We start from the raw sequence: 23,832 nt of genomic DNA, 5'->3' as shown, positions 1-23,832 counted from the left end.
TTCCTTGAATCTTAATAATTAGTATATGCCAACAACTTCTGCTCTGTTGATGCTCTAGCTTAACAATCCATGTCATGATTTAAAATAAAAACCACCAGTGCTAATGGAATATTACCAAGACAAAACTAAATCACTGTATGGAAGGCATTAGGACACCCTATTTTAAATGAATTTGATTACAAGATTGGTTTTTTGCAAATCATTTAAGAGACAGTCCACAGTAAAATATAACTACTTTGGTTTATAAAAAGGTTGAGGGCAATTTAATAATAGTTAATAAGAACTGTATTTTAAAGTTAACTACACAACTAGTAGTAACTTTTTTCTGACTTGCATTAGCACAAGTCAGAGTGAGCTTAACTCATTAACAGGATGGGTCATGTTAGACAACTAGAACAGCCAAAGCAAAAGTTATAAAATATTTAAAAAGCGTTATCCAAAAAGTAAAAAGGATGTGGGTTTTCCTCTTTGAAAAAGAATACATGAAGAAAGAATAGGTTTGGAATTATCATATTAAAAATTGATTCTCCTCATTGCAACTGATAGAGAAAGTTGAACAGGGAACTTTATGGCTCTATTACAGGTATATAAGACAAATTTAATGAACATTAATATCTCAACTTACTGGCATTACAGCAGAATATGCTAATACAGACTTTCTTCCCTGTAGAAATGAATACGATGCCCACATTCTTCTTTCACTGGGATATGCACAACACTAAAATTAAGTCTTAAAGAACCCCAAGCAGTAAAAACTGACTCAAGACCACAGGGAAGGATTTAAATCGCATTGTCAGTGAGTTCTTTATCAATCAAGGTTTGTTAGTTTAGTATTTTTATGGACTCAGCACAGTGTTAGACACTGAAAAATACAGAAGATTTAAGGTTGATGGCTGCCATCATTTGTGTTCTTTTATTACCTTCCAGGTCTAATTGTTTAAAAATTGCCTCTAACAATATACTGTACTTCACTTTGAGTGTAAATGTATCACAAACGATTCATCTAAAATACCATCATACTTATTTCAGGCCGAAAAACTGAGTAATTATGAATATCCTGATAAATACTATAAGTACTGAATGAAGATTATCAAAGAGTTGGAATACAATAATATTTTTAACGCTAAAACCATACTCAACAGGACTTTCTTTTGACAACACTTCAGATGAGATTCAGGGTCAGATAGATTTGAAAATTATCTGGTTATCTAAGCTTGCTGATGGTCTGGATTCTGAGTAAAGGAGAATTTAACTGTATTACAATAAAGTCATTAAACCAAGTGAGGGTGGGAAGGCACAAATATCAGTTTCCTATCAAATGCAATGAAAAGAAGATGACTGAGAAATAAGTTTCGTATGAAAATATTAAAGGTCCAAATTAGTTCTAAAAGATAATATATAGTACAGATGAACAGCATTAGCTACATGAATGTGACAACGGTTAACTTATCTAGAAGAAACAATGTCATTTTGATTCTCAAGTTATCAGGTTATTGTTCAAAGAACTTCACCAAAGAAAACAAAAACAGATGTAATTCAGTAACATTTTGCATCTCCTGAGATATCGTGACTTGTTCTAAAAACCACAGGGGTCTATGTATATCAGAATAAACATTACAACACTAAAAAATTGCCCATAATTATAAATGACAAACAGGTAGGGAGGCCAGTGTGCATACCCAAAAAAAAAGAAGATACACAGGACTTTTTCCAAATGCTTCTAGATGGCTAGAATAATTACCATTTTAAGAAAGAATATTTCCCATTAAAAGAACAAGGTTGTATATTCCCAAACAGCAGAGATTCCAGAAAAGAGACCAGACCAGAAAAGAGTCCGTTTTCCTCATAGATTAATTTGTGACCCAAGTACACACTTATTCAGTACCTAAACAAGTGGGTTTTATGAGGTTTGGAAGAAAGTCTGGCTCCCACATCCGCATATTCACGTCCTCTGAAGAACCTGAAACACTCCTGTCTCACCGGAGTTAAACCTGGCCACTGCACTTCCAAACTGTAAACTCTCTAAGTCCTTCATCTTTATATTTCCACTGCCCAAACAAGAGCCTGACAGTATGTTAGACAATCAGTACATAAGAAATGAATGAATGACTTGGTTAACTCAGGTGATAACAGTGAAAGCCAAACTTCCATTTCCTCATCCTAATCGTTGAAGTGATTAAAAGCTTCTTTTAGGTTAAAAGAAGAAAAAGAGAAAAGACTCAGGAGTTGAGAGTAATTAGGTTTTTACCTAATTCCCTGAATAAATGCTAATTCTAATTCTCTGGCTCAATGAAGGAATGGTCTTTATATCACTTCATTGTTACACACATAAGAGGAAACAAATAAGGAATATTTCACAATTACAAAAAGTTGTTTTGAGGTTCATTTGAAACTGGGTTCCTAGATTCTCACACCATGTCTGATGCCTATAAATTCTAAGCAACCAATGAAAATACCTTGACAAATTTAAGATCACAGTGTGAAAATCAGGAATGAAATACTAAAAGTTTGATGAATAGGATAATTTACTCCTTTCTTCTATGTTAAAGACTTCCTTGAACAAAATCACAGTTTAGGCATGCCAGATCACAAGAAATCATTCCTGCTGCATGTCTGTTGTTTTATATAACAAGTGCCCTGGTCTTATCAGCTCTTCACTAAAGTTACCCTCCAAAGGAAGGCTTCTTCGAAAGAGTACTATAAAATTTTGTAGCAGAACATTAGAGAATGTTCTAGGCGTTATCAACATTCACAGTACATGAACTTCAACAAGAATTTCCGGCAAATCATTTTCACCTAATATTGTGCTAGTTCAAATCCACCCACTACTCAGTAGGGAATTAGCAAGCTAAATTCTTAGACCATTCAATCTACTTGGGGCGTGAGGGGGTGCGCAGAAAACCAACGCTTGAATGAACACCCTCTCTCAAGGCCTGGATTTTTCTCCTGGAGCCAATGACTGCAAAAGGAACAATCTTATTAAGATCCCTATTAGCCCGAAATCAAAAGCCAAGCAGGGAATGCTCCTTAGCTAAGCTAAGCTAAGCATACAACTTTCCAGGGAACCTGAGGAGAGGAAGGGGTCAGGCATGATGGGGACTGAAAAGCTTGGTGGCTGGAAGGTGACAACCATCCTAAAACATGCAAATGCCATAGGGTGGAATAGAAAAGATGCCAAGTAAATGAATAACTGGGCAGTTGAGCCGGCTGAAAACCAAACTCAGGAACACCATCTTCCATAAAGACTTCACGATTTCCCCAGAGATCGTTAATATGACAATAAAGAAAAAAAGAAAGAAAAGAATGAATACCTTGCTTCAACAGAGCGCACCTTTCAACTAAAGAACTCCGGGTTGTTGTGTAAAACCATCCTCACCCTGGAAAGGGAGAAACTGAAAGAAAAACACAACACGCCATTAACGAGGCCAGAACCCCGACTGCTCTTCCTGGACAGGAGTCACAAACACTCCAAAACCCAAGGCACCGATGTGACAGTATTACAGCCCGGGGCTCTCGATGCCAACCCGGGCTGTCGGGAGCCAGCCAGCGGCCCGTGCCTCAGTTTCCCCATCTGTAAATGGGGGGCCCAAGGGGCAGACGGTTTCCTGCGCTGCTCCCACCCCCAAGTCCTCTCTTCTCCCGGGGTCCTGGCGGTGGTGACCACGCTCCCACGACTTGGGAGCCCTCTCAGGAAGGCCGGGGGGGGGGGGCTGAGGTGTCGGTGGGGAAGCCCCGGGGAGTGGGTAAGTCCAGGCTGACGTCAGCGGACTCAGCACCCCGCGGGCCCGGCCGGCTAAGGGCCGAGGCAAGTAACGGGCCGGCGCCGAGGCCCGACGGCCGCCGCGGTAGCTTGAGGCGCCCAGAGGCCGGGGAGGGGCGCCCGAGGGACCGGGCCGCCAGTCGCTCGCCCGCTCGGCCGCCAGCTCATTCACTCACCTCGGGCGGCGGGGCATCGCCCCTTCCCCAGTCTCGCTAGCCCGCCTACCGGGTCGGCCCCGGCGCCCCACACCCGCCGCCCTAGTATTTACCTCCAACGCGCTAGCCCCCGTGCAGCCGAACCTGCTACCTGGGCCCGCCCCCACCTGCCCCGCCTCCGAACCGCCCAGGGACAGAGGGAGGGAGAGGGGTAGGCGGGGGCAATCCCGACGCTAACCAATCGCAGCCCGAGCTGCGTTCCTAAGCACGCTCTGACTGGGCCGTCCTGTGACAGACCTTCCTCCAATGGCTGCCGGCCCGGAGCGGACTGAAGGGACTTTCCGCTCCGTCAAGCTCGGTCGAGCCAAAGGGAAAGCGAAGGGGAGGGGAGGAGAACTGGAGATATGGGGGGCGGGGTCTCTGGCTGATTGGACGAAATATTGCGGGTGCCACGGCCCCATTGGCTAACAACAGAGCCGGGGCGGGGCGCTGTGCTTCTCCCGGCTCCACCCGGGTCTTGGCTTTTGGCTTAGCTGTCAAAACTCCTGTAGACTGAGAGTTCGGAGCTGGGGTGGGGAGAAGCCCAGACGCAAGCTAGGAATAGGATTTTAGGATTCCACGAAAAAGCAAAGCTTTAGAATAAGACCTAAGTTTGAATCCTTTGCGCTTTCAATTAGTAGCCGCGTGACACGGGGAACTCAATTGCTCTGAGCCTCAATTTCCCCATCTGTAAAATGGAGATAATCGGATCGCCTGTGTTACAGGATTGTTGTGAAAAATCGTATGTAAAGTCCTGACACGCAGCAAGAGCTCAGTAATGTTAAGTCTTTTCCTCTTCCTCAGATTCTGTGTGGGACCCCTGCTGTTTCTGAACCTCCGTTGCCACCTATCCCAGTTTGGAGGAACGTCTCCCTAGGGTGATGGAGAAGGGATTTCCACACAAGGCCTCCCACAGATCTACACCCCTGGCCACCAGCCAGGACTTGGGTTGTAGTTAAGGATCTTTCAATTAGAAGGGAGATTTCTGATTCCCAAAAGTGCTCACAATATTTAAGGAAGTGCTTTTTATAATCAGTCCCAGAGCCTTGCAGCATGCCTTGCTGCACCGGATACTCCTGTTAATTAATTCCTTCTCCTTTGACATTTTAACTACCAATTATAGGAGAAGGTGATTAATACTGAGGAAGGAAGATGTGGTGTGTGTGTGTGTGTGTGTGTGTTTAACCATGAGAGGGAAAATTTCCTCAGTGGAAAGTGACATTTCTGAAAATCTGGAGAATTTAAACCAGTGAGTCCATAAAATAAGTCACAGGAGTGATTATTAACATTACTGGTAAACAGGCCACCCATCTCCTTTGCCATAAGAGCCCAGAATGAAATGGACATCTTTTGAAAACCTCAATCCATTCTTGTCCCTCTTTAGTCCATCCTTAGCCATCTTCATGATCACAATGCAGGAGAAAGCAATAAAATGAGACTCAACAGGCCTAACTCTAAGTGTGGCCTTAGGCAACACTGTTCCCTTCTAGATCTAGGTTCTCCAAAAAAAGTCAATAGGACTCTGAAGTCACAGTCTGGCTGTTGGGAAGAAAAATTCAGCCTGAGGACTGTTTTTGCTTGACCCATACAGTGAGGAGGAAGAAGTGGGATGAGGGAGAATGATTTTGAATCCTTTTAGACAGGGCAAGCCCACTCCCTTTCTCCAGTTTGCCACACTCCTCACCATTCCCTATTTTATCCTGCTGGAACACGTCTCTCATTTACATTATCCGCTGGCTCCTGAAGGCATTTGAATTTGCCACCCCTGGCATAGAACATCCTCGGGTCCTTTGGTGCCACTGAGCCCTAGGCTTCAGGAGGGCTTTCTTCCCTACCAGCGGTGGTCAGCCCTCCTGTCACAGGTTCCCTGAATCAGTGTCAGGGCCCAAATTCATCCAACAGATATTCTTCCAAGGCAGACGGGATAAACAGGGCTTATCTCAATTACCATCTCCTATCAATTGGTAATGACCGCCTAGAACATTGTGTTGAAAACAATTCTCAAGCTGTATTCAGGCTCACAGGGAAGAGAGATGCCTGCCAGGGGATGAAATGGGAAACGGTGTCATGGTGCTATTACTTACAGTCCTTAGTAAGCTAGCCTTTCATTTTACAGATGGGAGATTAAGGTCCAGAGAGGGAAAACAGCTTGTCAACAGTCACCCAGGAGATGAGCTGGGGCCCTGATTCTCCTAATTGCAAGCCAGGGCTCTTTCTACCTCTGTTTAAATGGATTCTCCAACTGAAATGCCCATCCTCTCTGCCTTCCAAATCCTCCTTCATTTAAGGCTCAGCCAGAGTCCACCCACTTCCCGGGGTCTTTGCTGACAGCTCCAGGCCCCATTGATCCCCTCTGTCTACCCACCACCCCGCAGCCTCTTCCACTCAGCCTGGCCCTGGCTTCACATGACCGGTGGTTCTGTTACTGTGCGAGCAGCAGGAAACACGGCAGCGTATGAGAGAGATGCCACCCTCGTCCTTTGGCAAGGAAGGCAGACCTTAAACGAATAATTACACCATCACTTAACTGGGGCGGTTAGAGGGAGCCCCAGAAGGAGAACTGCTCTGAGCACACATCAAAGGTGGCTGGGTACCCAGGGAAGGCCTATTTGAGGAAGTCATCTTTAAGATGAGGTAGGAAAGTTGACTGGCAGCCAGGGTGAGGGGAGCACCCCAGGCAAAGGGAACATGTTACGCGACATATTGGAGGAACTGGAAGGGGCAGAGCACAGAAAGTGTGGGCGCAGAAGGGCCTGTCTAGGGCCTGATGAGCAAGGACCAAGGGGTGGTCTATATCCCAAGAGCAGTCAGAGCCCTCTAAAGGGTGTTAAGCAGGGTAGTAACTGTAATTCTGCACTACCTTGCATACTTCTCTTATGGCACATAGCAGGACCCCAACAAAAAGCCGGTGAACTGAATGGAGCTCTCTCCCCCAGGAGCTGGGACCCTCCTGGTTGCCTGGTAGAGGCCTATGACTTGGAGTAACACCCAGTCAGGTCTCAGCAAAACCTTCACAGCAGCACTGGTCATGTTTATTCATGAGATGCCGCCCCATGCTTCCCAGATCGCTGCCACAGGCTACCCCTACTTCCAGCCTTGCCAAATTCAGTGTGAATTTTACATCCTGTTGCACAACCCAAATATCCTGATATTTCACACTTCCACTCCCCCATCTCAGTAAATGGCAACTACTAGTTTTTCATCCAGCCTCCCGTGGGTCCAGTCCTAGGAACGTGTGCATTCATGAACTCTAAACCACGAGGCTAAATGGACCAGGCGTCCCCACAGACAAGGACACCATACCACTGCTCTCTCCATGATAGACCGGTGTGGTGTTTCAGTCAATGGCTGAGTCGAGAGCCCACCATCTCGGGGATGTGCTTCTCTTTTAGCGAGGGCAAATGCTAAACACAACTGAACATTCTGTCTGAGGGCTTGTACTCCGGTCACCTAAAAGCTCTTTTTAATCAGATAAAAGAGATTATTTTAATCATCTTTAAACTAATCCAACTGAACTATAAATCCATGTTCTCCTGTTTGAGCTATTTGCTGTTATCAATGACAAATGATTTCTGTGTGATTTAGAAAACACACACAGAGAGAAAAAGGGTTTCGTGCTCTCCCTTGGGATCTTTGTGCTGCATCTAGAGTCTCATTTTGAGCAGTAGATACATTAGGAATGATCCCATGGCCCAGGAAGCCTTCCTCCCTAAGGAAGGAGACACTAACAGTGTCGGAAAAAAGTGACTCATTATCAGAATCTACCCCAGGGGCAGAAACTTCTATTTCTGCTCCTTTTAAGTAGGTGGATTCTCCCTTCATTCAACAAATATTTGGGCACCTAGTATGTGCCAGGCACCGTTCTAGATTCTGAGGATGCTGCAGTGAGCTTAGCCCATGTTCTCATGGAGTTGACATTCTAGGGGAAGGAAGAAACAAGGGTGCATCAGGTGGTCATGCTGAGAAGAGAGGACTAAGCAGGGCAGGGTCGAAGAGGTGGTTGGGGACTGCTATTTTAGGTAGATTGTTCAGGGAACGGCTCTCTTGATGTGGTAGCATGCGAACAAAGACCCGAAGGAAACTAGGAAGCCAGGCATGCCGCGTCTAGGGAAGAGTGTCCCAGTGGGAGGAGACAGGCAAGTGCGAGGGTCTGGAAGCAGTGGTGTGCTTGGCGTTGCCAAGGAAGAGCCAAGAAGCCCGTGTGGCTGGAGTTCAGAGAATGCGGGTGTGAGTGACAAGGGTGAGGCCAGAGAAAACACAGGGGTGGTCCAGGCCAGCAGCAGACCCCGCCTTTTACCCGGCACCGGATGGGAAGTCCTGAGGCGTTTAAATCAGAGCCCTGGCTCATCTGACTTATGTTTTAATGGGCTCACTCAGAGGGACAAGGGCAAAAGCAGAGAGACCAGTCAGTAATCAGGCAGGGGTGGGCCCCAAAGGAGCCCCTTGTTTCTTGGGGCGTGGGAGAGAGCAGGTGGGAGGAGGGGAATGTGGAACTGAAGATGTCAAGAAAGAAGGTCCAGATAAAGAAGAGATGCAGCCCTTCCTGAGAGGAAGGATTTTCAGGTGATTGACGGGGCAGGGGTAGCACTTAGGGGATTGGATTTGTGGATTTTTCTGGAAGTGATGATAGGTGGGATTACATTTAGAGAGAGAAAAAAAAAAAAGGAAATCTTGGGGAATCCAAAGAGCTTGGATTGCCAGTCTGCACAGCTGCAGTCTCCCCCTATGTAGTTCTCCAAGGGCAACTGCCCAGGCCAGTCCTCGATGTTGTTCATGACCTTGCTGCCCACTGGAACCTGCCACCCAGGGCCCGAGGCCCTGTGTCCCCTCCCGTAAGGCCTTGCCAGGGAGTGTGCCCTGAGCGCTGTGTGCTGCACCAATCTCCCGAGCGGGAAAGGAGGCGTGAAGGTGTTGGTGCAATAATGAAATGATGCCGCATGCAGTCTCAACGCAGCCCGCTTGGAATGGGATTCCGCCTCCCACATTTCCGTGGGGTGTATTCATTTCAGCATCTGGGTTTGGCACTCTAGGTTTTGGGAAAAAAAAACACTCAGATTGACATTTTTTTTTCTTCTAAGATGATGGTGAATCTAATTAAAGTCTCAAGCTCTTTAAAAATTCTTCTGCTCTGATACCTTTTTTTTCTGTGTGGAAGAATTAAATATTCTGAGCTACAGATCTGGAATCTGCCTGCTCCCGGATAAGCCACTGGCCACCAGCACACATCTTTCAGGTAACCTCCCTGTTGGAGAATTTTAAGAGTCCTAATTCACAAGTTACCAGCAGATACCTAGAATGCCTTTGGTGGGCCTACTGGCCTTTCGCAAGGTAGGAAACATCCACTCTGAGCTCTGACAGTAATCACATGTCAAGATCTCAGTTCCACCCTTACCTGGGCCCTCTTAAATTTTTTTTTTAAATAAATCTATTTATTTATTTTTGGCTGTGCTGGGTCTTCGTTGCTGCGCGTGGGCTTTCTCTAGTTGTTGCAAGCAGGGGCTACTCTTCGTTGCAGTGCACAGGCTTCTCAGTGTGGTGGCTTCTCTTTGTTGCAGAATACGGACTCTAGGCGCGCGGGCTTCAGTAGCTGTGGCACGCGGGTTCAGTAGTTGTGGCTCGCGGGCTCTAGAGCGCAGGCTCAGTAGTTGTGGCGCACGGGCTTAGCTGCTCCACAGCACGTGGGATCCTCCCGGACCAGGGTTCGAACCCGTGTCCCCTGCTTTGGCAGGCGGATTCTTAACCACTGCGCCACCAGAGTAGTCCCACCTGGGCCCTCTTGAGCTCTTTGTTCTCCATAATCTCTCCCTGGGTTATATCATCCAGGCCCAAGGACCCCATTCCCCTTTTGATGCTGAGGTTGCCCATGGTGTTATATCTGGTGGTGACCTCTCCCACAGGCTCCAGACCCACGCCAGAACGTGGCGTCTCCATTTGACCTTTCTACTTAGATACCTCAAACTTGAAAATCCAAAACAGAAGTCTCTCCTGCTTCCAAACTTGTTTCCTCCCCAGTTACTCGAGTCAAAAATCTAGCAGATATCTTGAGTCTTCACTTTCCCTCATCCCTCTCATCCATTCCATTTGTAAACCTTTGGGAATTGACCTCTAGAATATCTCTGGAATCCATCCTTTTCTCTCCGCCTCCACTGATACCCCCTGATGCTGCCCAGCTGCCTCTCCCCTGCAATGGCTCCTAGATGGTCTACTTCCTCTTCTCCTCACCTTTACCTTTATGCATTCCAGTCGCTTCTCCACCCCAGAACAAGAGAGATCTTCTTTAAATGGGTTGCATTGCACTGCTTAGAACTCTCCAATGGCCTGCCATGATTCTTTCCCACGGCCAACTAGTCCCTTCATGAACTGGCCCTACCTACCTCTGCAGACCCATGTGGTGGGCTCTCCCCTTAGCTTGCCTCAAACACACTGTATTAGTTTCCTGGATGCTGTAACAAATTATCACAAACTTGGTGCCTTAAAACAACACAGAGTAATTCTCTTACAGTCCCGGAGGCCAGAAGTCCAAAATGGGGCTAGAACAAAGGTAGCTGCAGGACTACACTCCCTTCAGAGGTTCTAGGGGAAAATGTGTGTCCTTGCCCTTTCCAGCTTCTCAAGCTGCATTCCTTGGCCCATGAGGCCCCTTCCTCCACCTTCAAAGCCAGGAGTATAGCCTCTTACTTCAGTGGTCACCTTGCCTTCTTCTTCTGTGTCAAGTCTCCCTTCGCTTCTCTCTTATAAAGACACTTGTGGTTGCATTTAGGGTCTACCCAGATAATCTAGGATAATATCCCTATCTCAAGATCCTTAACTTAATGACATCTTTAAGTCCCTTTTGCCATGTAAAGCAACGTTTTCAGGTTCCGGGGATCAGGACCTGGCTATTTGAGGTGGGGCGTGGATTATTCAGCCTACCACACCCACCAAGCTCTTGTCCATGACAGGGTCTTTGTAAAGCTTGTTCCCTGTGACTGGAATGCTCCCCCAGGTCCCCCTCCCTCTTTGCATGGCCAGTTCCTTCTCATCTGGGGGCCTGTCACCTCACCTGTCACCTCCTCGCAGAACCTGTCTCTGAACAGCCTCCAATCCAAAGGTTTCCTTCTATCTTGAAACTTTATTCCCTTCCTAGCACTTGACACAGTGGACCTTATTTTATATATTTTCAAGTTTACTTGTTTTCTGCCTGCCTCTCCCTCTGCCCTCCCCACCAGTGCCTTGATGACAGGGCTGGTGTCTGTTCTGTTCAGATGAATTTGCAATGCAAGATGGTGCCATGCAAACAGGCTGCTCTGTCTACTCCTCTGAGAAAGCAGCCCCCCCCCATCTTCCTCCTGATCTTCTCTATTTGAAAGAATGGTCAGACAGAACCTGATGCCACCAACAAAGAGAACCCACCCCTATGTCCATAGCATCATTGTTTATAATAGCTAAGACATGGAAACAACCTAAATGTCCATCAACAGATGAATGGATAAAGAAGATACAGTATATATATAGATATATATATATAGATATACACACACACACACACACACACACACACGCACACATACAAATATATGCAATGGAATATTACTCAACCATGAAAAAGAATGAAATAATGCCATCTGCAGCAACATGGATGGACCTAGGGATTATCATACTAAGTGAAGAAAGATAAATACCATATGATATCAGTTATATGTGGAATCTAGAATAGGATACAAATGAACTTATCTATGAAACAGAAACAGACTCACAGGGCTTCCCTGGTGGCACAGTGGTTGAGAGTCTGCCTGCCGATGCAGGGGACGTGGGTCTGTGCCCCGGTCCGGGAGGACCCCACAAGCCGCGGAGCGGCTGGGCCCGTGAGCCATGGCCGCTGAGCCTGTGCGTCCGGAGCCTGTGCTCCGCAACGGGAGAGGCCACAACAGTGAGAGGCCCGCGTACTGCAAAAAAAAAAAAAAAGAGAGAAAAGAAACAGACATAGAGACTTGTGGTTGCCAAGGGGGAGGGGTGGTGGGGCAGGGATGGAGTGGGAGGCTGGGGTGAGCAGACATAAGATCTATAGAATGGATAAGCAACAGGGTCCTACTGTACAGCACAAGGAACTATTTCAATATCCTGTGATAAACCGTAATGCAAAAGAATATGTACCTATATATGTAACTGAATCATTTTGCTATACAGCAGAAATTAACACAACATTGTAAATCAACTATGCATCAATAAATAAACTAAAACGAACAAACAAAGAGAACCCGCACACATGCTCTCCCTGGGCAAGGGCCCAGGGAGATGTCACAACATTTAACCAACCAGACACACACGAAACCATTCAAGGAAGCAGATTTCACCTTGATGAGCAGCCACGTGAGTCCTTGCTAATTAAATGCAGCTAAGAATTATTTCGCCAAGGCCCACTCAGGAGGCTGCTTGCCGAGGAGAACTGTTCTCAAATCTTCTCCTGTTAGAGACTCCCGGAGCCACTTGGAGAGAATGGAGGGAGGCCCAGGGGTCCTTCTCGCATTTCTCACATTTGCCGCAGCCTAAAGTTCATGCTGGATTAGACTTTTCTAAACCAAAGCCAAATGTGTTTTGATTGCAAGCCTATTTCTAAAACTTGCTTGTGCCTTAAGCAATCAACTATCTGGTTGAAACATCATGTTTCCCCCCTTCAAGTAGAAAATTGTGCTTTAATATTTGACAATGTTCAGGAATATTTTTAAATGTTTGGTCTCAACAAAGATAGCTTCGGTGACTCAATGGTTTTCTCCTCTGTGATTATGTGCGGCATAAAATTCATGGCCCTATTTTGTTATAAAAACATAAACTTGGGAGAAAAAAACCAAGTGGTTTATAAATATTAACCAGTTTTTCACAGATAACAGTGTTTAAAATAATAACACTTGCACAGCACCTGACAGTTTAGAAAAGCTTCAACATGCATCATTTTGAAAAATTCAGAATAAACATTTGCTTTATAAGGAAGGGCCTTTGATTTTGCCCTGTAAACTTTTGATCCATAACTTTATATCCTAAAGCATTCTGGCACAAATAAAACTGAACGGTCTCTTATGAATATATTTTGGAAGTCTGCTGCCAGAGTTCAGTTCACAGGCATCAGAGTGGGGCTGTTCAAAATTCTGGCCCAGATTAATTTTTAAAAGCTGCATTTGGATGGGGAGTGGTTTCCAAAGGTTTAACTGAAGAGTAATTGATTTCACTGGAAATAAAGGTCCAGGTACCTGGTACTACCTGGTCCAGGTAGCTGGTACTACCAGCTGTAGTGTGGTCATATTTTTCTTGAAAATCTAGAATGTCTTGAGGAACACATGGCTGTCATGTGTCCCCTTTCAAAAATGTCTTAAGTACCAGAAGGAGAGCAGGGTAAATGAAAGCCCTTCCCACCCAGGATGTGTGGGGTGTTGAGCGGAATGGGAGGGCGGGAGGAGGGCTGGGGTGTAACGGAAGGAGCAAAGATGAGAACGCCAGTATTCTGAATCCTCAACCACAGAGGAAGTGCCATGTACAGGGGTCCAGGATGAGTGGAGGAACCAGACATAGAGAACAACCTAATGGGTGACCATGAGTTGAAACACAGCAGAAAGTTGCTTCCTGAATACCCCTCCTCACATGGAGCTCTCTGCACCAATAAGCACGCAGTGGCATCCGTGGCTCCACTGACCCGTGTCAGGTTGGCCCGAGACCAGCCCCATCATGTAGAGGGGGGCTGCCCCTCTTCTACATCCCAGGATTGAATCTTGGGAAGAACTTGACAGGAAAAATAGGCTTTGGGAAAGTCTGCTCTGCGGGGCACTGATGCGCCTTCTTCTGCCAGAACAAAGGTGACCTATTGGGCTGGCCCTGGGCAGGACCAGGTTCCATCTGAGTGGACTGCTGTCAGATGTCATCCCGTTTCTGGGATCCAGACCCACGGCCTGCTCCCAAACAAACTGAGATGAACATTGACCTGGAGACATCAAAGCAAGAGTCTGGTGTCCCTGTGGCTGAGCTTCTCAGTTTCCTCCGGAGAGAAAGTGTTTCCTCGGAGCCTGAAGGGGATAAAGCAAAGAGAGGTTTGAATAAGACCAGGACCAGAGCAGTGTTTTCAACCGGGAAGCTGCCGCTTTATGAACTCATGCCTGGATGGCCTGGCCCTCCGGCCCAGCTGCAGCTCTCCTGGGAGAGAAGTCTATGCAGGTTTTACCTTCTGTCAGCCAGGATGGCTCATGAATCACTGGGCACGATTTAACAAGCCTTCATGGCTCTGCAGAGTCCACGCTGGGCCCAGCCAGCCCTGACTCCCAAGGCTGGCCATTCTTTTTAAGGCAACAGCAGAATCTGTCAAGAATGCAATGAGCAAATCCCAATGTCCTCCCGAGCTCTGCCAATAACACCAGAACCCTTAAAATATCAACCTGATGCTAGCTTGCTCCCCCCCCGGGGAATGAGACATTTCTCAGAACTGTGCAATGGTTTAAGAAAAAAATAAAGCCCACGCTCTACCCAGGACCCGAGGACCTCACAGTCTACAGGGATTACACAATCGCACAGAAAGGAAAATTCTCTCCATCGTAGGACAGATTTTTACAAGTCTTTATTTTTAACTTCATCATTTGATAGCTACAGTTGCTACTGCCTTGATGTGCTTTTTGAGGGAGGGACAAATCTGCATATGTAAAGCAGGGTTCACGAGCTTTCAGGGATGAGGCATGTAATATACAGCAGCCGAAGGGGCCTGGTCCAAGCCAATCGGCATGGTGGGGTTTAGGGTCAGCCTGAGCCGGTTTGCCCAGCTGAGTGGGGTCAGCCTGTCCTCTACTCTGCTTAACTACTGGCATTCTAAATGGAGTTCCAGAGTGGCCAGCTTTTTTTGAGAAACCGCTGAAAGACAGATTTTTATAGGGAATGTCCTCATTTTAAAATATTGGTTTCTAGCCCAGTGCCTGAAACATATATAGTGTCATTCACTCATAACATGTTAAATCAGGAGAAACCTTTCTACCTATAATCTGAGTGATAAATATGTATTTATCCAGGGGGAAAGAAGAAGGAGAAATCTTTGAAGTTGTGATGTACTGCTCCTTTCAAATACATAAAGGAACATGGCTTTTCATTACGTGTAAGACTTGGAAACACTGGCCAACAGTTCCCACCCTGTGTAACAGCCGCCCAGAACTGCAGAGGGTCTATTATAAGAGCGTTGACCTGTGAAGGCAGATGTGATACCCCGGGAAGGCAAGAGCTGAGTTCTTTTCTCTGTTTCCCTCTTCAACCACACCCCAAATCCCACACGATTGCCTAGAACAGAGACATTCCTGAATAAACCCTCATGATTTAAAAATGAGAGAGTTGGTCCCAGCTTAGAAACATGATGACATCTTTCCCAGGGAACCAGATCCATCACATGCAGAATGGGACTAAATGTCAGGGTCATAAGGGATCTTAGAAATTCTCAAGTTTCTCTCTCCCTTCACCCCAATTTATAGATTGGAAAACTGAGGGAGGTTAAAGAGGCCTGCCCAGGGACCTTACCAGACTTCCAGGATGGTGTCATTCTTTTCAAGGGCCTGCAGGAGGGCTTCTGCCCCAAGGGAGGTGATGCGGTTGTTAGACAGCCTGGAGAGGAAGATGGAATGGTGAGCTTTGAGGATGCTTGCTTCTCTTCTTGAGCCTGTTTAATTAAAGGAGGCTTTGGGAGCCGGCCAGCCTCCTGAAGCCCACCTGCCCCCTCAGCATGTCCCTCTCCTGCCAGAGATTCCCAATGAGCTCATTCGCAAGGCTCAATGCCCAAAGTGAAATGCACCCCTCTCTCCTCCATTCACCAGATGAGTATTAAGTGGCTGCTCCCTTAGGAAGGAGCATGGTGGTTAACTATGTGCATTTTAGTGCCAGACCTCCTGGGTTCAAATCCACCTTACGCTACTCCCTTTTTGATCTCAAGCAAATGAGTCCCAATTTCCTCATCTGTAAAAAGGACCTAGAAGAGTACCCACCTCATGGAGTATAAGAATTAAACAAAGAATGGCATATTCTAAAGCACCAGGCACTGTACTTAACTGATAGAAAATAATCAATGAACAGTAATATTGTCATTTAAGAGCCTTGGGGGCACAAGGACACAGACTAAAGAAAATACGAGGTTGGAAATGGGGAGGGAAGATGGCATACAGTCAGGGACAGCAGGGGGAGAGCCAAGTGGTCCCCACACTGCTCTTTTGCTCACAGCTGGCCTTCTATAATCTCCACTACCTGGCTTCCCCCTCAACAATTTCAGGAACTTCTGAGAAGCTGACCCTAAGGCAGTGCTAAAAATAACAGCAGGCAATATTTTTAGAGCTCTTACTATGTGCCACGTCATAACCTACATCACCTGGGCTCACGCTCAGAACCCTATGTGGAGGGTTCAGTTTTTACCCCATTTATACGTGAGGCAACTGAGGGACAAATCCAAGCAGGAACGGCTGGTAATGGTGGAGTTGGGGCCAAACCCCAGCTGTCAGGCTCCAGAGCCTGCAGTCTTAACCAAGGCTTGGCACAGACCACGTCTGGAAGAAGGATGTAAGCTTTGCTTTTCTTTTTTAAGATATGTGAGAAGCTTGATTTTTATGGGGAAACAGTGGAGGAGGATACAGTTCAGTGGTGCTGAATTATAAGACTCTCGACAGAGCAGCGTGGGACATCGGCGGCTCCCACTGCCTGGCATCTGTGGGGTTCGAGTGGGGTAAGTCTATGACAATGAGGGAGGACAAATGCGCCTCATCCGCACATGGTCGATAATAAACCAGGTATTGCCAAGAGCCGCCCTGCGTGCAAAGCCCGGGATCCCAGCGCAGACAAAGCCAAGCTTCACCAGGGCCTCCGAGCCCGAGCTTCATCCATGTGACGAGTGGAAGTGTTTTCCCCAAACACTTGGCAACTTCCTAGCCCCTGTGAAGCAACACAAACCAGTGTTGCCAGGGTGGATGGCGGGTTGGCAGCAAAGCAGACGTTCTCCCAGCTGCAGCTGTCTGCTGGTCTCGGAAGGTGAGTGTTTTCCCCGGGCCACGCTTGCCAGGGCAGAGGCCAGTCTCCTCTAGCAAAAAGGGCCATCTGCTGGTGCCCTGACATACCTGGGAAATGAGACCTTTGGCACCATGGCTGGTGTGGCGCGAGCCTCAGAGAGCACCATTCCACAAGCCTGTGGTGACCACTGGCTGGGCCCCTGCTCATACCCGCCATCCCTCTCCTTGTGGCATGGGTCCCTGACCACCGAGTGCGCCTCTAGTGGTCCCCTGATCACCTCCCCGGCAACACCACTGCTGCCCAGCCCTCCAGCTCTGGACCCGCAGGACCTCCATGAGCTGCCATCCCCTTTCACCAGCTTCCTCCACTGCCCTCAGCCTGATCCACTTTACATCTCTCACCTGGAAGGGTGCAAGAGCCTCCTGGCTGGTCTCCCTGCTTCCATCTTACCCTCCTTCCACCTGTTCTGCACAAAGCAATAAGCACGATCTTTGGATGATATAAATCAGATCACATTACTGCCCTCATTAAACCCTCCGAAGCCTTCTCAATGTCCTTAGAATAAACTCCCGAATCTTTCCCAGAGCTCTGAGGCTGCTGTGGCCAGCTCCTTCCCACTCCACCATCCACTACAGTCCAAGCTCCCAGGCCCTCCTTCTGTTCTCAAAACCACCAAGCTCGTTTCTGCCACAGGGCCTTTGTACTTGCTGTTCTGCCCACCTGGATTGCACGTCCCTAAGACCTCAGCATGGCGGGAACCTTCTTGTTATTCAGGTTTCAACTCAGATGTCACCTTCTTAGAGAGGCCTTACCCAGCAGCAACTCCCCTACCCTCTCCGGTCACTCCCTGCCGTCTCTCTCTGGAATTTTCTTGAGAGCACTTATTACTAACAGAAATGGTCTCATTTGTTTACTTGTTCATAATCTGTCTCTCCTGCTCAAATTTAAGAGCCATGTGAGCAGGGGCCTCTTTACCACTCTATCCTCAGTGCCTCAAACAGAGCCTGGCATGGACTGGGTGCTCCAGAAACATTTCTTGCATCAATACATAAATGGATGAACGCACACATATGTAAAAGCAAGCATGCCCGCCTGCATAATGCACCAAGAGGAGCCACTCGGAATGACCATCAGAATTCTCCTGCCTGAGTCAGAGAGGACCCCTGGAGGGGGGGAAGGGCCCAGCCTGTAAGTCACTATAGCAGATGCTGTTGGCAACCCACCCATATTGCCTCAGCTCTCACCCCTACCTCTGAGGGCTGCTTGCCGGGAAGACCCCCATTCTCTGCCTGAGGCCTTTCTGCTGACCCCAGGAACATGCTCAGCCATGTTCGGGGCAAGCCAGATGTGCCAGAAAACAAATATCCCCACAAGCACACTTCAATATGTGAAGGACAGCAGCTGGTGGATAAGTACCCCCGCTGCCTCTCGCCCACAGGATTGTACCCCAGAGGTCCCCAGTGATAACCGGCTTGATAACACACCTTTTTTTGGTTACTGTCCCTCCCCGGCCTCATTTCACTACCCTCTCGCCAGTGTTTGCGGGGACTACCTCCCAAGTAAACGATGTACACTGGAACCCCTGCCTGGAATTGGGGGAACACAGAAAAAACAGCAGTTTTCTACCAGGCCACCTCCTGTGAGTTAGTCAGGTTGGGAAGCCTCCCAGATCTCTGATTCAGAAACACCCCCTCCCAAGGCCAGTCATTACTGGCCCAGCTCCTGCTTACAGGTTCCTTACTTCAGGACTTTCAAACTTGAATTTTTCTCAAGTCCTTTCGCGAGACAGCACACACCTTCATCCTGGACACGGTTCTCCTCCAGGCTGGCAAGAACAAGGGAGAAAACCCAGGTGATATGGTAATGTTTATTATGGAAGATGACGCCAACAAAAATGAATGCATGTGCCCTCCCCCAATTAAGAATATCCAACATCTGAAAACCCACATTTACCAGTAAAGTAAGAACAGGCCAAGCAAGGTATGAGGGTTCTCAATTCCTGGGACATCTCTGGGAGAGAATTTGCCCCAGGGCTCCTTCACATAAGAAGTTCCCTCATGTCCCAGTGACTCAATACCCATTTTCCCTTTCTTTCTCATTAATGGAAGGCTAATGTCATTGGGAACAGCCATGTGCTTGGTGGAAAAACTATGTTTCCTGCTCTCCACTGCAGCCAGGGTTGGCCAAGTGACATCCACATGGCCACCAACACATAAGGAGAAACTGACAGATGGGACCTCTGGGAATGTTATTTAAAGGGGAGAGACCCAGCCTTTTGCCCTGCCTGGATATAGAGACTGAACCTGGACGACAGAAGGAGTGCTGTGGGTGCTGCAGCAGCCACCTTGTGACCATGAGGAAACCAACCATGAGGATGAAACCACACGCTAAGGATGTGAAGGATTAGAGAGATAGAGTCCAGACCCCTGCTGGCCTCATGTAGCTGCCATACCAGCCCTATGCTGCCTACCTCCAAACCGCATGTACATGAAAACATCAATCCTTTACAAGTTTAAGCCACTGTAAATAAAGGTATTCCATCACTTGCAGCCTAATGCAGTCATAACCGATACACTCACAGTGAGGCACTCCTCTAACAAGGAATTCCAATCAGGATATACTCAATGGTACAATGGCAGTGCTAGTGAGCCCTGGACCCTGCTAGTGGGCCCTGCCAAGGCCCACTGGCAATATTCATTTTGTGGCCATGCTCATAGGTTTCAGTGCCTTTATGCTTCCCGGAAAAATCAAACATTCAGCATTTTATCTCCCTGATATAATTTGGAACTGCCCAGAATATGTCAGAAGAAGGCTAGACAAGTGGCAGCTAAAGGATGGAAAGCTTGGAATCAGGATAAATATGATTCATGGTTCATCTTTTAACTTCCGCCAAACTCCACTCCACCTTGCACGTGACCCTGACTTTAATATCCAGTGTCCTTAGGCACTCACATTCACCTCGAAAAGACAAAACAGCAGTCACTGGAGCAGCAGCAGCAGCAAGAGTAGTAGAAATACTGTCACTACTACAATTTCACATTTATGGAGCGCTTACACACACTCCAGACACTGTACAAAGCTCCTCACAAGCATTACCTCATTTAATTCTTACAGAAGTGTTTTATAGTGGAAAGCATCCATACTCTCATTTTACAGGTGAGAAACTTAAGATTCAGAGATTGTTACTTAACTTGCCTAAGATCACAGCAGGGCTTGAAGGTCAGCTGGCTGGATTCCAGAGTCTGTTCTCTTAACCATTATGCCCCAGGGAGGCAGTAAACAAACCAACAAACCAATCAATATAATTAAATGAAAAGAATTAGCACCTATATGCCAGGCTCTATAAGCTTCATGTCACCCAGGACAAAGACAAACACAATCACCCAATCATTCAGTCATCCATCTTTGTCTTACACACACAATGGCTTCCACAGATGAGGCCAGAGAATGAAGAAAGGCTGATGTCTGCCTCTCTAGAGCAATGAATCTCCTAAACTCACCAGAGTTCTTCCAGGGCCATGTTCTTTTCCAACATCAATGCTAAGGCTTGAGCACCCACACTGCCAATGTTGTTCCCCACCAGGCTGGATGTAATCAAGGAACAAAAATATGTCAGAGCAGGGAGGGACCTCAGAGATAAGATAACCCATGAAGTGCAAAATGCATGGCACACGTTGCCCCATGTCCTAGTCTGCTCCGTGTCAGACATCACTAATTGATTACAGTGCCAGACATCACTAATTGATTACAGTGCTCTTTTTCATTAAGCCCAGAAGTAGCCTTAGAATCCTTCCCAACATAGTGTACTGGGCAGCCCCCACTAACAGACTGGAGTTGGCCCTTGAGCTAAAGTGTATCTGATCTAGCCCAAGACCTTCGGTGTACAGATAGGGAATCAAGACCCCCGAGAGGAGAAGTGACCCAAAGTCACCCAGAAAGACTCAAGTGTCCTGATTCCAAATCTAGTGGTTTTTCTTTATCATCCAATTATCTAATACAGGGGGCTAAAAATGAAGTTCAAAGGTCTTCAGAACTGGCCCAAGCTCCTCCCTCCTCCTATTGGCTCCCCCATGACAATTTCAGGACAAACACTGAGGCATACCTGAGCCACCTCAAGCTCTGGTGATCACCCAAGGCTTCAGCCAAGGCCTGGGCTCCCCTGTCACCCACCATGTTGCCCCAGAGCCTGAAAAGTCCAACAGAGCCAACAGAGAGTGTCAGTGAGAACCTGCCATGTGTTCCAGACATGTGCCTTTCCTCTCTGTGGCCCCAATCAGAGGGGCAGGACCACCCAATCCCAGAAAGGTCTCAGGGGGACTCCTAGGTCCCAGCAAAGTGAATTTGCCTCCATTTTTTGGAGGGATGGCCAAACTTCACTCAGGTTTTTTTTAGCTTCTTTAAATCAGGCTTACAAAATAGTTAGAGACCCACCCAGTGTACACCCTCAGGGACGAGGAACTCATTCTCAAAGCCAATTCATGGTTGTGATATTTTTCCTGACATTAGATCAGACGTGCTTGTGCTAACTGCCACCCACGAGTCCCTAACTACCTCTGGGACCACCCAGAACAAGGCTAACTGTTCTTCCACAAGCCAGCTCTTCATTTCTTCCTCCTTCTTCACATCCCCGGGCCCTTCACGGCATCTAACTCCACCTTTTGGCTCATACACCTCAGACACACCCTAATTTGGACACACCCCTTTTCAAAGGTGAAGCCCCGGTCACACCTTGGGACCTGGCCATTTTATGTGTGGGAAGTTAGGCTGGACCTGTAGGTGCCCACGTGAGCAGAGACAGTGGCCCTGAGATGTTCACTGCACTTTCACTCATTAGGTGAATAGTTACTGAGCTCCGGCCCTGTGTCACCACTGCTCTGTGCTCCGGGGATGTGACACTGTAATAGCAAAAACCCTGCAAACAACCTAAAGTGTGCAGCGACATGCAACCAGCTAAACGCATCACGACATCCACCAGAATACTAAGGCAGCTATTCTTTAAAAAATGAGATCACGTCATATGTAAAAACTGCCTATAAGAAAAACAAAGTGCAAGCTACAGAACAGTTTGTATCATATGACAGTGTTTGGGATTTTAGCACAGGGCCAGGCCCAGACAGGTACCTTAATAAATAACGTGTTGAAAGATAAACATCCCCCGATGTGCAAGATGTGATCTCAAGCAGGAAGGAACTCGGTGGGGCCGTGGCCACCCTTTCCTAGACTCTGTGCTGCTACCAATGCATCCTGGAAAAGGTGCTGATGTCTCCAGCAACGCGGTCCCACTCGGGGCTCAAACCGAGCTGGAGGGCAACTTGCCTGCCTATAAAATGGGTTGGAACCCCCAGCCCTAAGGTCATTCTCTCTTCCTACAGTCTTGGGTTCTAAAGCCCCCAGTTATTATCAAATGGATCCTAGTTTACACCAGGAGAAGATAGGACAGGAGAGGGTCTGCAGGGAACTGTACAGGTACAACACTGGAGGGTATCGCTCTGCCCAGCAAACAGAAGAAGCCCCACTCAGGGGCCCTGAGGTCTGCAGGACTGCCCTCCCTGCCTGCATCTGACCCCTCTCCCCTCCCTGGCAGGCCTGGAATGACCCTACAGGTGGCAAGGGCTCTGCAGGATTTGGTGCAGCCCCTCCCATCCTGGGTTCAGTGTCCAAACTTCCCCACTTCCTTCTCTTTCCTTGGCTCTCACCCCAGGCTGCGCATCATCTGGGGAGCTTTTTAAAATTACTGATTCCTGGACCCTGTATCTTTCATTTGTATATTTCATTTAATTGGTCTGGGGCAGGCAGTGGCATTCTTCAGGAGCTCCCAAGTGGTTCCAACCTATAGACAAAGGTGAGAAGCACAGCCCTAGCACCCTCAAGGACTTCCTGCCACCTCTCATGGGCTCTGCCCTCCCCCAACCCTGACATCCTGAACTTCCTGTTTATTGAGCTCGAAGCAAGGCAGAGGCAGCCTAGGGCCGCCCACGCTCTCCCTGCCTCGCCCTCCCCACTGCAGCCTGGGTGGCCTCTGGGGCCTTTTGGCTTCGCCTGCCCCTGAATCCTCACAAGCTCCTCCGCCCCAGAATCCCACCTACCCCAGGAACTGCAGGGAGGCATTGGCTCTGAGCCCCTGGGCCAGCACCTCGGCTCCCGCGGCTGTGATGTGGTTGTTCCCCAGCCTGGAAGGAAAAGACAGAGGAGGCTGAGAAAGAGAGCAGGATGGGAGGACCGTTAGTGCCCCGACCGGGGTCTGGTGGGGGAAGTGAGGCCTGGACAGAGAAACAGGGAAGAAAGCTTTGAGGACTTCTCTGCAGGATGCAGGAACCAGCCCTCCAGTTCCAGCTGGGCAGACGCAGTGCGTGCTGTTCACGCTGGGGGAGCTCCCTCAAGGCTCCTGCGGACTTCATTTTCCACCAGCAAAGGGAAAGGAGTGGAAGGGCCTGTTTTGCAAAGCAATGGGACAGGTTTGAGCAGGAACCACAACAGGCAGCCACCCAGGAAGGAGGCTTCTCCCAGGGAGCAAGGGTGACTCACTTTTCCACTCTCTCCTCGCTAGACCCTGCCTCCCCCGTGCAGCCTTCCCAGATTCATTGTGGCTGCCTGGTAGCCTCCACCTGTTTGGAAAGGGCCTGGAGCGGGCCAAGGTGGCTGAAAGAAAGAAAGGGATCCTGCTAAGCCTTCGGGCAGGGGTCAAGGAGGGGGTTTCAGCAAAATCCAGACACCTCAGAGAGTTTCAGGGAGGTTCCCAGAACTCTCACCCACAGCTCGAGGCTTCCTGGAATAATAATACAGTTTCATCTTTCAAAAAACTTTCATACACTTTAAGCCACTCTGGCTGACAACAATCCTGTAGGGCAGGTATTATTATTCCCTTCCGGAAGGGGTGTGGCAGCCTCTCAAACC

At 47.9% G+C, this 23,832-nt stretch overlaps 2 protein-coding genes across 22 annotated transcripts in view; both read right to left on the bottom strand.

The window, feature by feature from the left end:
• CYLD (CYLD lysine 63 deubiquitinase) overlaps positions 1-4,121 on the bottom strand; it is a 62,023-nt gene extending 57,902 nt beyond the window's left edge. For 2 of the 9 annotated variants that reach the window (XM_022555071.3, XM_022555074.3), the window contains exons 1-2: positions 3,937-4,022; positions 3,312-3,392 (exon numbers count right to left, since the gene is read on the bottom strand). The gene's annotated coding sequence lies outside the window, so the exon portion shown is untranslated. The other 7 variants (XM_022555073.3, XM_089903031.1, XM_089903030.1 and 4 more) reach the window with 6 other exon arrangements.
• An 8,485-nt stretch (positions 4,122-12,606) lies between these two features.
• The window catches only part of NOD2 (nucleotide binding oligomerization domain containing 2), a 35,174-nt gene continuing 23,948 nt past the window's right edge, over positions 12,607-23,832 (bottom strand). For 6 of the 13 annotated variants that reach the window (XM_022555106.2, XM_022555101.3, XM_022555102.2 and 3 more), the window contains 7 exons: positions 23,025-23,108; positions 21,041-21,124; positions 20,439-20,522; positions 18,680-18,763; positions 17,340-17,404; positions 15,469-15,552; positions 12,607-13,985 (listed from right to left, as the gene is read on the bottom strand). In XM_022555106.2, the coding sequence (XP_022410814.2) occupies positions 13,834-13,985; positions 15,469-15,552; positions 17,340-17,404; positions 18,680-18,763; positions 20,439-20,522; positions 21,041-21,124; positions 23,025-23,108 (637 nt within the window). In that variant the 3' untranslated portion in view covers positions 12,607-13,833. Of the gene's footprint in view, positions 13,986-15,468; positions 15,553-17,339; positions 17,405-18,668; positions 18,764-20,438; positions 20,523-21,040; positions 21,125-23,023; positions 23,370-23,463; positions 23,578-23,832 lie in introns of those variants that run through there. The other 7 variants (XM_089903028.1, XM_089903026.1, XM_089903025.1 and 4 more) reach the window with 6 other exon arrangements.

The sequence above is a fragment of the Delphinapterus leucas genome, chromosome 20, assembly GCF_059928025.1.
Source record: "Delphinapterus leucas isolate spDelLeu-1000000601 "Yukka" chromosome 20, BTC_Dleu_Yukka2, whole genome shotgun sequence".
Lineage (NCBI taxonomy): Eukaryota > Metazoa > Chordata > Mammalia > Artiodactyla > Monodontidae > Delphinapterus > Delphinapterus leucas.
Note: the sequence above shows the minus strand (reverse complement) of the source record. Positions and strands in the feature narration are given on the sequence as shown.